The sequence below is a fragment of the Macrobrachium nipponense genome, chromosome 24, assembly GCF_015104395.2.
Source record: "Macrobrachium nipponense isolate FS-2020 chromosome 24, ASM1510439v2, whole genome shotgun sequence".
In the NCBI taxonomy this organism is placed as follows: domain Eukaryota; kingdom Metazoa; phylum Arthropoda; class Malacostraca; order Decapoda; family Palaemonidae; genus Macrobrachium; species Macrobrachium nipponense.
The window spans coordinates 67,627,227-67,641,055 of record NC_061091.1 but is presented as its reverse complement, the minus strand read 5'-3'; the positions used below and the strand labels follow the sequence as shown (position 1 = coordinate 67,641,055).

The 13,829-nt window shown below is 38.1% G+C and overlaps 1 protein-coding gene across 5 annotated transcripts in view; it reads right to left on the bottom strand.

Moving 5' to 3' along the window:
* Positions 1-13,829, bottom strand: part of LOC135205741 (uncharacterized) — a 109,910-nt gene that overhangs the window by 21,428 nt on the left and 74,653 nt on the right. For 2 of the 5 annotated variants that reach the window (XM_064236836.1, XM_064236838.1), the window contains exons 2-4: positions 8,502-8,577; positions 7,997-8,071; positions 7,585-7,797 (exon numbers count right to left, since the gene is read on the bottom strand). In XM_064236836.1, the coding sequence (XP_064092906.1) occupies positions 7,585-7,797; positions 7,997-8,071; positions 8,502-8,514 (301 nt within the window). In that variant the 5' untranslated portion in view covers positions 8,515-8,577. Of the gene's footprint in view, positions 1-7,584; positions 7,798-7,996; positions 8,072-8,501; positions 8,578-10,315; positions 10,509-13,199; positions 13,551-13,711 lie in introns of those variants that run through there. The other 3 variants (XM_064236835.1, XM_064236837.1, XM_064236834.1) reach the window with 3 other exon arrangements.

Sequence of the window (13,829 nt, the reverse complement as noted above, 5' to 3'; positions counted from 1 at the left end):
AAATCAAAGGTGCGCCCCAAAGTTTCTGTTAATTCATAGATGCGCCCTGAGGTCAAAAGGTTGAGAAACTGTCTTAGGGTCAATGGGACGCATTTAAACCCCATATACTTACTAGGCTATCGTAATTTTATGGATGTTCGCCTAACGCAACTCCCTTGTTCATTAAACTGTATACATGGGACACCTCGTCTGTTCTTCAGTATAAATGAGTAATATTTCAATAGTACAAATTCTCTTCTTCCCCTCTGTTTAGTCTGATCATTAAGTTCATATTAGCATAGTAATTTATATAGATACAGAGTTACGTTCCCCTGTCTGTTTTCTTCTTCTTTCCTGCAGTAACTTGAAGTTGTGGAAGGTTTGGCGCTAAAAGGATCCGTCCTTTTTGCCACACTACCACTCCAACCATTCTTTCAGCAAATCCATTGCTTTGTGGGGGAATGTGGACTACTTGTTATGTGTTCAAACTCCCAAGTCATTGCAACATTTCTAAATTCAGCTGCACTGTATTGTGGCCCATTATCACTGTACAGGTACCTTGGTATTCCATGAATTGCAAACATATCTTTACAAAACTTAATTAGGTATTACATTACAAGAAGTAAATTTTAATCCACGAACAAAAAGCATCTCACTGTAATGATCAACTGACTATATAAGAACGACCATCTAATTCAAACAGATCACTAGACAAGATTTCCCATGGTTGAGAAACTAACTCATGTGGAAGCATAGGTTCCTTCTTATCACTCTTGGAATTTTGTTACACCTAAATGACCAGCATGCACACGATCCAAGTATTCTTTTGAATTTCTTTTCATAAGTATTAACCCGAAAAATGCGTCAATATAATATTAAAACCGTCCAGTGTTGCGGTTGTCTTGATGAAAGTGCTACTCTTCAGAATGTAATACATAACTACCAACGCCTTTGTAATTACTGCGTGCATTTGTCAAAAAAAAAAAAATTCCCCTCCTCTTTATTATATTTGTTTGTATGGTGTTTTTACGTTGCATGGAGCCGGTGGTGATTCAGCAACAAGACCAACGGCCTTATGTGACTTCCGAGCCACGTCGTGAGTGAACTTCTATCACCAGAAATACACGTATCTCGTACCTCAATGGAATGTCCGAGAATCGAACTCACGCGCTTCCTCTTTGTTGTAAACCATCAAAGTTACTTTTATTGTGCGACGTGGCATTTCGCCCGAAGAATAAGTGGTGCGGTAGTACCACGGCCAAGAGTGGAAGGAGCGTTGGGTATAGTAATCAAGACGGGCTTGTTTTGGGGCCTGGTAGAGGACAGCATATTTGTACTTAATACACTCCTTGTTAGGTTGTGATGTTTTAGCCTATTTTTAACAAGTAACCATTACAACTATTATATACTATATAATGAAAATTACTTTATATTTTCAAATCCCATGATATAGAATTTTCTCTTTCCTCGAAAACTGAATGAATGTCTTTCTAGTTGCTATAGCAGCATTTACTGTTTACAAATAGTTTATTTGCTTCGTATGTATTTTTCATTTATCTATTCATATAGTAACTACTATTACCATTGCTATTATTGTAAAGTAGGTTGAAATGATATATCATATTTACAGAGAACATTCTATATTTATTGCTTACAAGTTCAATAACAAAAACCTTTCATATTTGAGGGAACAAAGCGAGTAAAAACGATGCAATCTCCTAGTCTTTTGCAAACATATTATGTAATACAACAAATACAACACTTTGATATTGAAATCCCATAAAAAACAATTATGTATTGTAATTATGTAAAAAAAACTTATTTCTGATTATTGAAGTTATGTAACTAAACCTAGCAACTAATTTGAATAACTTTACATAAACTATTGACCTATAAAGGGGTTACTTGAGACCACAGTCAGAGTAAATACAATCGTTTTTTACTTTCTTTTTGTTTTTATGTTATTGTAAGCCCTGTATGATACGTATGGCACCAATACCACAACCACCTATCGTAGGAATATGCATAAGATAATTCACAAGATATCAGAAAATTCTTATGGAAATAAGTAATGAATAAAGACATTTTATGAATTATTTCATAAAAAGATTATCATCTGTATGTGCACGTGACAAACAAACAACAAAGAAAACAATACATAAGTTGTTTTCATTGTTATCAAAATAGAGCTTTACACATACAAACTACAAAATAAACTACCATGGTTACCCAAACTGCTTGTTATGTTTATTACCCTTTATTTTAAACAACCAGTCATCAGATACTCAAAATATAAACAAAAACATTCCAGTGTTGTCATAATTTACACTAGGCAACCACGTACTGGTTTAGGTTTAGGAAGTTGCTGCATCTTTTATTTCCTTTACTGAGCAGGACATTATGTTGTGATATTATGTGTGTGTGTGTGTACACATGCTTTTATATATTTTTTTATTGTGCATGTTTCTAATGTACTAATATAAAAGAAGTCTTGACTGAAAAGAATTGCATTTTACTATTTTCCTTTGCGTAAAAGTTGAATTTGGTCTATGGGGGAATTTTATCATCATATAAAAAATATGAGTAAAATAAAGTTTTAAACATTAAAATGTAAATGTTTTGATCATGAAAAAATAATGCAAGTTAAGTACTGTTATGAGGGAATTTGTGGTAAGAGATAGAAAACGGCACTCTGAAGAGTCTGAGAGAGAGAGAGAGAGAGAGAGAGAGAGAGAGAGAGAGAGAGAGAGAGAGAGAGAATTACGTAAAAACCATTGATCAGCTAATCGGCAACCCTATCCCTCCTGTCACATTACTTGACATATTTGACAGCTCTGGACTTTGAGCTTCTGCTGGAGTTAGAAAGATGAGGGAAAGAATTCTTTAGATGCTTCATTTTGTCATTACAGTTATATATATATTATTATTTGAAAATATTAATAAACATATAGTAGATGTACCATAAAGATGCTTTCATCTCAGTAAGAGAGAGAGAAATAGAGAAGAGTTGATCTTAATTAAAAGTGATATGGAAAGGTTATTTCTTTAAAATACTATCATATGAATTTTGTAATTACGTACAGTTAAATTATTATTTGAAAATATTAATAAACATAGTACATACATGTACCATAAAAATTCTCTCATCTCAGTAAAAGAGAGAGAGAGAGAGAGAAATTATTATTTTTATTATTTAATGTTATTCAATTTACACACAAAAGCTTGAAAACTTATAAATTACATTAAAAAATTAAACATACACGTTTGCAGGGTTTCTTCAGGATAAAAAAATGTTGCGCTTGTGTGTCTGAAACTCGCATATGATAATTAGTTGTTCCAATGAAAAGTTCACACTATTGTGAATTCGCGCATCACGTAGGATTGAGGTATTACTGTATTAGTGCTCAGCATAGTTGCCTGAAAACTCAGAGAGCAGAACAAATTGCATCCAGAAGCTTCAAATCATTCCCTTTCTTAAATTTTTTCTCTCTTCTGGCCAAAGAATACCTTTTATCATCTGGAATGTGATTTGTTCATCACACATATTATCTGGGAACTTACACATACTGGCATTAGTTTTGATTCTGCATATAAAATCATCAACTGGTTCTCCTTCTTTGTGTGTTATCATTGACAGTTCAAGTCTCATAACCCATTTATTTACTTAGAACAATTGTGACAGGAGAATACATACACTAAATAATCGTCACATGATTATTTTCTTATTTATTGAGACCTTCAAGCTCGGTTTTCATCATCACTGTCAGCACCGTCCACATCTGCTTCAGATGTAATAAAGGCATTGCGTTTTTTCCTAACGGGTCCAATCTTACTGTTAGACTTACGTTTTCTAAAACAATCTTTTCTCATGGGTGGAATCTGAGGGGTAGGGAGATGTGACAGGCCTCGGATGGGTTGAGAGGTGGATGGGTAGTAGCAGAAGGATCTCTATTCTTCTTCAACCTCAACCTCTTTATTATCTTATCGAGTTCACCTCCTCGTAAACAAATAGTGGGTCCAGAAGAAGTTGTGTCTCTGTTAGTTAGATTACTCATCTCCTCCTCCTCCTCTTCATCCTCGAGCGACTTACCCTCATCTACAGTATCAAGAGTCATAACCTTATCTCGCTCTCTTCGAGATGTAACAGTTTTTATTTCAGGGGTGACCATATGCGTATGAATTATATGCGTCGATGTAGAAACGTTTATCCTCTAATGGGCACAGAGCAGTTTTTTTCTGTTTTGTTAAGCACACTGTCCCTTTAACAGTCTGTAAATTGTACTGTTCAATGGAGGTAATCTCATTCTTATCAATGACTTCTTTATATTGATCATGACCTATGGTTTTCTGTTGCGACCTTTGCACCCCTTTCAAAGTATTACAGCGTTCAGTCTCGGTCAGGTATGAGTATACTTTAGGTTTTACCCCGATGAACTCCTTTATGTATTCCGCCCCTGTTTCTATTTTCACTAAACCGAGATCTCCTTTCCGGGTGGAGTCATGTAACGGGTGAGATTTAGGGAAATTACTGAAATCCAAATGAGGATGTAATGGTCCCTTCAACTCGCGCGCAAGATCATCGGTTTCTAAAGAGAAAAAGAAACTGTCGGTGTCTGTATAGAGCAGCTGTACCCTATCCTTGTAATGCTTTCGTAGTACATCATAGTAAAATTTATACATTTTATCTTTAGCAAGATCTAATACACTAAATCCAATATAAATGGGGGAGTCTGCCAGTACGGTCTCGCGATTGTGGGTAATAATGAACCGTTCCTCATTAATCATATCAAGTGACTTATATGTGTGTTTGGACACATTTCTAAACAGGCTGTCTTCATTTGACACTACAACGCTTCTATTAGCATAATTCAGAGAATTCTTTATTGTGACGCCAAAAAGTCCATTCATAAGGATTTTAATTGTATTCTTCTTATCAGGGTCACTTTCCTTGGCTCTTCGCGCTGCATTCTCCTTTATATAATCTGTAAGATAGGTGTCCTGCCTGAATTTATAAACTTTTTTTATGCAGTCTATTTCCAGACCTAGCTTAATGAGAGTTTGTAACAGAGGGAGGCAGATAAGGTGATTCTTCATTGGCAGATGCGTGCCAACGAGTTTAACATTCCTTTTCGGGATTTTAACTTTAAATTTGTTTAATAGGTTTCTCGTATATTGGGATACATGCTCCTCTCCTATATTCATATGATGTATCGCAAGCGGGAAAGCATCCGTATCTCTCGCTACATCATCCCGCACTCGTTTGGTATCTAAAAGTACAAAGTATCCATACTCCCCTTGTGAATCAATTGCGGTGATATCCATTTTAATAAACTCTTCTAATTCAGGTGGTGTGAGTTCGGTTATTACATCCAAGGGCATCTTATACTCGCTCATTACTGTGGGATACAACGAAGTGAAATCTACGTAAAGTATATATGTCTGATTATCATGTTCTTTGAAGTGCGGATCAATGTGTGGATTCGAGGCGACAGCATTTCTGTGCACTAGACTGCAAAACCCTCCTCTGATATTGGAAGTAATTAACTGATACAACTCCCCATCGCTGATGAGTGGGAGACGCTTTTTCGAAGCATACAAAAAAGCATCCAAGGAGAGGGAAGTGGAAGTCAGGTAGTGCACAGGATCTAATCCGAACTGTTCGAATGCGGCGTTTCTCCAAGACATGTAAACATCCGCGAGTAAACCCACATCCATGAGCAAGTAGAGGAGACTGTAATCCAGCAGATTCTTGCAACGGAATGTTTCCCATACCTTTTTTACATGTTCATAACCTTCAGCAGTTATTTCCTCGCCCAAAAGCTTAGAACTGAAGGCATTCCTTGGAGGGATTCTCGTATCATTCAAAATGTCATAACCCGTCACATAATCATATGGGTAGTATTGTTTTCCTGAATTTAATACCAGGTTTTTACCTTCATCAGGATAGTCTGATAATAACGAGCGCGTGATATCCAGAGATCCATTTTGAGCGATGTGGGTTGAAGATAAACTGACTAGACTCCCTTTAATCATATTCCCACTGTCGACGAATTTAATACACCCAGTTCGCGCCGAGTAATATTTCCCTCCATCCTTCTTCAATATTTCGAACCTCATTTTCGGGCAGGACTCTTTGAGAATGAGACATATGTCATATGAGAGGTTATGGACGAGAACGGTTAAAGTCTTTGGCCTGCTTACTATTTTAACATTACACTCTTTACACAAAGCAGCCACATAATTATCTTCAGGGAGGTGATGTGCGTGATGTCTGACTTTTATAACCTGCCCACCAAATTTTACATTACACGCTTGACAGTGGGAGGTTTCTTGATGTTTCTGAATTGAGCGTGGAGTCATCTCAATCTGATAATAAGGAATTTTATTGCGTATCTTATCCCAGTCCTTCTTTAATTGCTGCAACATCGTATTAATGCAATCATCTCCGTGGCCTACCTTATGCATGCAGTATTTCCCACTTCTACCATCTACAATGGTATAGCAGTAGGCATATGCTTTCTGCTTAGTGACAATCCTCGAATCCTCGTCTGGGGCAGGGTCGTAATTATACGCTTCAAGATCGAGAAACGCTACGTGAGATGTCTTATGCAACGCCTGAATCTTCTTAAAGAATTTGAATTGACCAGGGGCAGGGTATTTCACTGTAGTTTTTGTGCTGCATGTTAGCGTGTGAGACTGCTGAATTTCGGGACTCGTGAATAAAGTCAGACAGTTATAACAAATATTATAAATCTTTTTCTTTGGAGCTCTTAATTTATGACAAAATGAATTCACGAATGCAATCATATCTCTGACCAGAGCTACGTGGTCGTCATTAATGAGAAGCAGAGTGACGAGGTGTGAACTGGTTGGATTCCCTCCTCTTCTGGCGAGGTGAATTGTCCACTTATTTCCATTACCCGACTCTGCACAGACCTCACTTAATTTATAAATATAGATGTTAAGATCATTCATCTTCTCAATTGTTTTTAGAGTCGTTAGATCTATTTCTGTCTGGGGATCATACTTTACGTCCACCTTCCCATTCTTAATGATGGTTATCACTGCTCGGGTGAGGTTATTCTTACGTATATTAGGTTTCGTTGAGAGGATTTTATATGCTTGAAGGCAAGTTATAAGACAATTATATCCTGTCTATATTCACGATTTGATGAGTACCACGTAATCCTTTAGGATATTCAATATAATTCTGGATATTGGTGAGTCCGCGGCGGGAGTAAATTACTGTTAATTTTTCCAAAGCACGAATACACCATCCAGATCCTTCACATGCCGTGAGACGTTCTTCTAAAACACTGGGGATGTAATTGAGGGACATGTCAAACAACTCGTGAATTTTCTCCCTTTCTATAAGGACCACCGGAGTGTTTACGTAAAAAGGATTGGTTTCAAAACCATTGACAGTCAGTTTTTCAAGATGATTGTAAGGGACAGGTAAATGTTGCCTGAGTATGTGCCAAATTTCATCAAAAGTGTTAATCACACCCTCTGCGATCCTATTCTCATTCTGCTGTATTACGCTCATCACGTCAACATGGGACCCTACTGGCGCAGCATAATCTAAAATATGAACGACTCTATTACCTCTAGGTTTTTGCAGGCTCAATGTAGGTATGGTTCTATCTCCCCTTTGTTGCTTCTCTGTTTCTTGTCCTATGAGAGTATTCGATGATGCTTCCTGATTTCTGGTACGTTCCCAGGTCATCCTTTCACCCGTAAGAGCTTGATCACCAATGGAATTTTGGGCTCGAGTGCCATGGGAAGTTCCTTCAGATGGATCCTCCTCTTCATGAAAATCTGTAGAGAGGAAGAATGGAATGAGTGAGATAATGGGTCAGGAAGGTGTGATATGCAAATGCAGGTTTATCAATTCACACATATTGGAGTCAAGTGAAACTAATATGAAGGCTAAAAAAATGCAATACATAGAGTAAATAATTTTTAAGGGTTTCTCTATTAAACTGAAGTGGAAGAACTATTTAACAATTAAACTTACCAGGATTAGTGATCATATTCAAAGCTTCTTCTCTTCCACCATTAATACCCTCATGCAAATCACTTGACATAGTACCTGAAAAATGGAAACAAAAATTGCAGTAAAAGACATGCAAGTGTGTACATATTAATACTTCTACCACTGATATTATCACCATCTTACTATAATGGGCACTGTCTGTCCGTTCATCTGTCATTCAATCATGGCCAAACGGCTGGTCCGATGGGTATGAAACTTGGCAGGGTTATAGTGGGGACCCCTAAGATTGTTTATAATGGGGTTTCATCCTACCTCCCCCCTCAACCACCCCATAATGGGTGTTCTGTCTGCGTCCCTTTCAAGGGACGGGTGGAAAACCGTAACCAAAAAATTCAAGCAAAGCGCTAGCCTGTACAGCAATTGTCGAAGTGACTCCTGGCGTTCAAACGGGCAATCTTACTATAATGGGCATTATGTCTGCTAGTTATCATTAATACTACCAAGGAGTGAGTATATAAATACTTACATTGTGGGTCCATATGCTAGGAGGATACTATAACGGAACTGGTGATGGACGCTTCGTCGTATCGAGGCAGACGCGCCTGGGAAAAAATAATAATAATGTTTAAAAAAGCACTACAATTATTTATTAAATTTCATCTATCCACCATCGGTGTTTTATTTTTTTATTTTTTTTAGGCGAGCCAACAGCACATGTCCAAATGCACATTGTAAAAGATTAAATCTTTTCCTTGGGTACACAGACTAGCATGAATCCTTTGGCCAGTTCAAATAGAATAACTATTATCATTCAGTAGATGAAACCTATTCATATGAACAAGCCCACAGGAGCCAATGACTTGAAATTCAAGCTTCCAAAGAATATTATGGTGTTCATTAGGATTTTAAATTAAGAAGTAATATACAGAAAGAAGAGATCCCACTTATCAGAAGAAAAAAAATCATAAATAGATAAACAGATGAAAAGAAAGTATCAAAATGCAAGGCGAATAGTATCAGGGTAATAATGCATTGCATTTTCGCTTGAACTTCGAAAGTTCCAATTGGACGACATCCTCTGAAGGGAGGCTGTTCCAGAGTCAAGCGGTGTCAGGAGGAATAAAGGACCTCTGGAACTGAGAACTTCGACAGCAAGGAGGCACATTTACTGCATATTGGTGCCGCTGTTTAGCGAATCTGGCTGCTCTCGTCAGATAAAGAGGAGCAGGGATCACTTGTGAATGTGAAAGATTCCTGTTGAAATACAACTTACGAAAAAAGTGACAAACAAAAGACCATCTGTAGATGGTCCAAGTTATAACTGCTACTGTTGAGAGACAGACCTACCACCACAGACATGTTGATTTATTCTGGCATTTAACTCCTTAGCCGTCTGGTCTAAAATAAATAGTTTTCTTTTGTTACCTGTCCAAATTATACCACTAATCAATTCATTGGAATTTTTTTCCCAATATGTGGAGTTTTACAATGTTGCTATGGTGGTGAGGACAATTTCTTATAAGCCTGTTTCCAACAGTGTTACCTCAAGCAACATAAAGGGTGTCTTGTCAATCTGCCACTCACGTCTTTCCCGTGTGTTCCCTTTCACTACCTCTAACCACCTCACTCCCTGTAGTATCTTAGTTAACATCCAATTAGGCCAGACTCTCCTAATTTCCCTGTCCTCACAGGAGGCCAGATGACACTGTCACGTATTATCTCACTAGCGTGGGGAAAAGGACAGTTAATGAGCCAATGGCACCTCCTATTTTTCATCATTCACGTATGAAATGTCCTTAACTTCCCTTAATGTATTACTTGTATTACTCATCCCTCACTTCATCCTGCCAAGTGACGAATAATGTGGCTCTTAATTGCCTTCCTTGATCTTACTCAGTTCAAAGTCGAGAGAATCTGCGCCGAATATCATTATTTCTAACTAAATATTTGTACGATTTCAACCTCTATTTCTTTCTCCGTCCAAAATGGCATTTCATTCCTTTGTGCAAAGCCTGCCTCCACTACTTCCGTTTTTCTCCTGTATATCATGATTTTCATCTCTTCCTTAAATGTATGATGCATTCTGTCAAGCCATTTCACCTTCAATCTACTCTGCACGCCACTATTCACGATAAAATCACCTCTATAAGACCCGATTTGGGTTGTTTGTGGGTTCAATCTACAAACGAAAACGAGAGGAGTAACTTTACATGCACGAGGTGGTAGGTAGGGAATGCTAATATTAAATGATAAAAGGAGGGAAAAGTTTCAACAGAAATATATTCTACTAAGCTGCCAAGGGGCGGCGCCCTTATTGGCTAATTAATGAATAATGCTAACCTGACGGTAGTCACTCGAATGGCGTAGCCACTGTGGCACAGTCTTTAGAACATGTCTACCCAGGACACAAATCAAAACTTCAGGCCCTCCGGCAGCCCGGCTCCGCTTCAATTTTTCCCGCCAGTGGCACCACTCCCACCGTGAACGGTGATTGGTCTTTAGAACGAGTGGGTTTCGTAGACCAATCAGCGCACTGGAATACCCACGCCAACATCCAACGGTTTTGGGGAGAAGTGGGGTGTGAAGGTTTTTTTTTATTTTTTACCTTATCTTAAGAGATGCACGCACAAAGAAACACTGCTTTAACTCACTCACTGGTCTTATCAATAAATTCGGGGGAAGGGCTTTGTTCTGAACTTCATAATGACCTCATCAGCACACACACACACACATATATATATATATATATATATATATATATATATATATATATATATATATATATATATATGCATGTACAAGCACACACTACATTTTTGTAGTTAGGGTTGTGGGAAAGGCTGGCTCAAGCGGTTTTTTTGTTATATATATATATATATATATATATATATATATATATATATATATATATATATATATATCTTCTTAACAGTAGGTGGATACTAGTTGTATTCCTTCCATAACAGTTAGAACCAACACTGATTCTTACACTGATCCCCCTTACCGTAGGCTAGAGTTCTAAGGTATATTACAATTAACCGCCAAAAATGGTTAAAATTCTCAATTAACAATTAAAATCTTCTTTACCTTCAGCTGTTCCCATTTCTATATGGGGTCGCTGTTTCTAGTCAGCCTTCTCCACCTTCCTCTGTCCTGTACATCTTGTTCTTTTAGACCCCTTTCCTTCATGTTATTCAATAATTTACCTTTCCACCTGAACTTTGGCATTCCCCTCCCTCTTCTGTCCTCCACCTCCATGTTCATAACCCTCTTACATACGTGTTCATCTTCTCTCCTCATGACATGACCAAACCATTTGAGTCTTCTTTCCTAAGCTTTTATTTTTTTGAAACCTCTAATACTTTGACTGTCCCCCTGATCAATTCATTCCTGATCTTGTCTCTTTTTGTGACACCACACATCCACCTCAGCATTCTCATCTCGGCCACTTCCATTCTCCTCTCCTTTCTTGTTCTTTCTTTATTGGCCAAGTCTCTGCCCCATAGAGCATGGATGGTCTAACTACGCTTTTATAAAACTTTCCTTTAACTTTTGCACTAATCCTCCTGTCACAAAGCATCCCTGATGACTTTCTCCAATTTATCCAAGCACACTGAATTCTATTACTGATTTCTGCATCCAGGTTTCCAACTCTCACTCACAACAGACCCAAGATATTTGAAGGAGCTAACCCTCTTTATGTCTTCTCGGCCCAAGTTCACTGTTCCCTGCCATTACTTTCCACCTGTCTACATATATTCTGTCTTTGTTCTGCTAATTTTTAAGCCTCTACTCTCTAGTTCTTCTCTCCATCTTCCTAGCTTGAGTTGGACACCTTCTCTTGTTAGATCAGTCAGCACAAAGTCATCAGCAAACATTGCACACCAAGGCACCTCTTCTCTACTTCCGATGTTATAACATCCATCACAATATCAAACACGTAGGGACTAAGGGCTGAAGCCTGGTGGAGACCAACTTTCACCTTAAACGTCTCTGTAGTTCCAACATTGCTTCTTACTTGCGTGGTGGCCTGTGCATACGTCTTTCATTATTCTGACATACTTTTCAGAAACTCTTTTCTCTCTCAAGCACCTACATACTTTCTGCCTAGATACCTTATCATATGCTTTTTCCAGGTCAATAAACAGCAGATGTAGTCCTTTCTTTCTCTATATATTTTTCTACTGTCTGCCTTAGTGCAAATATTGCATCAACTATGCTCTTTCCTGGCATAAAACCAAATTGTTCTTCACAAATTGTGGTTTCCATTTTCAATCTTCCTTCTATAATCCTCTTATATATTTTCATTGTATGTAATATCAGTTCAATTCCTCTGTAGTTCCCACCCTCCTGCACATCACCCTTACCTTTGTAGATTGGGATCATTAGACTATTTCTCCACATGTCTGGCTTTCTTTCTTGGCGATATATCTTTGGTCATTAAATCCCACAGGATGTCTATGCCCTCCTCTCCTAAACACTTCCACACTTCAGCTGGTATTCCATCACGTCCCACTGCTTTCACCTTCTTCATTTTATCCAGTGCCTTCTTAGCCTCTTCTCTGCTGATATCTTGGACTATTCTTTTATGAGGCTTTCTATCTCATATTATTGTTCTGGAGTTTTCTTCATTTAGTAACTCTTCAAAGTACTCCTTCCATCTAGCTATTATGTTTTCCTCTTTTGATAAAACTCTTCCATTTTTGTCCTTGATCTGTTTGATATGTTAGATCCTTTGATGATTTATCTCTGCTTTTTTGCTATCTTGTGTATTCTCTTTTGGCCTTCAGCTGTCTCTAAGTTTTCATAGAGCTTGTCCACTGCAATTACTTTTGCCTGTGCTACTGCCCTTTTAGCTTCTTTATTTGCAGTTTTCCAAGGTATCCTATTTTTCCTGATTGACTCCTGTCATAGGCAACTCCTGCTTCATTTTACCCATTCCAACTCGTCTTCTGACACTACTAGCCTGTGTTGTCTGCTAACACACTCTCCTGTAATGACTTCTGTTAAATGGTTCCTACTGCACATTAAAAAATCTGTGCGTTTGTCTTCCCCCAACTACTATATGTCTCATAATCATCATGTGTGAAAAAGGTGTTGTTAATTGCCATGTCAAATGCCAGTGCAAAGTCCTCATTCATTTCTCCCATGCCATCCATGTATTCTACTCATGTTTTCCCGACTGCACCCCATGTGTCCTATCAAGTCTCCCCCCAAAACTAACCTTTCTTCTATTTCTGTTGATGTCATGACTTCATCCACATCTCTCCAGAACTTATTTTTCATCTCTTCATGCACCCGGTCTGAGGTGCATGTGCACTTACTACAGTCAAGATATGACCACCACAGGACAATCTTACTTTCATTACTCTCACTTTTCCGTTCAACGCCCACCTCTTCTTCCTGTTTCATCAGCTCCGCTATATAGCAACTTAGAGTCATTGTCAATGTCCTTTGCTTTATTTCCTCAATTAGCAATTAAAATACCGTAGAAAAAGTCAATCCCCAAGGAAATACCCGACGCGCCGATATTGCTTAGATTAACCATATGAAAGCCTTAATTCACACCTCAGTTGGTGGTATACAACTGCAACCGCAAGCAAACTCAACATGGCGCAACTCACATAACGGTACCAGAAGATTCTTGGTAATTGGCAGTTACATCACAGTGAAAAGGGAACACTATGATAAAGTATTATGGCTATAAGTAAATTCTAAAATAAGACAAGCGTATACCTTTTACAAGGGAGAAATGTCATTTCAAATGAATGCATTTCTCACGTCTCTAGTGTTGCCGTACTCGTCCCGGACAGAGCTGCCGCGTTAACTTCCACTTTGCATGATGCAACTACGC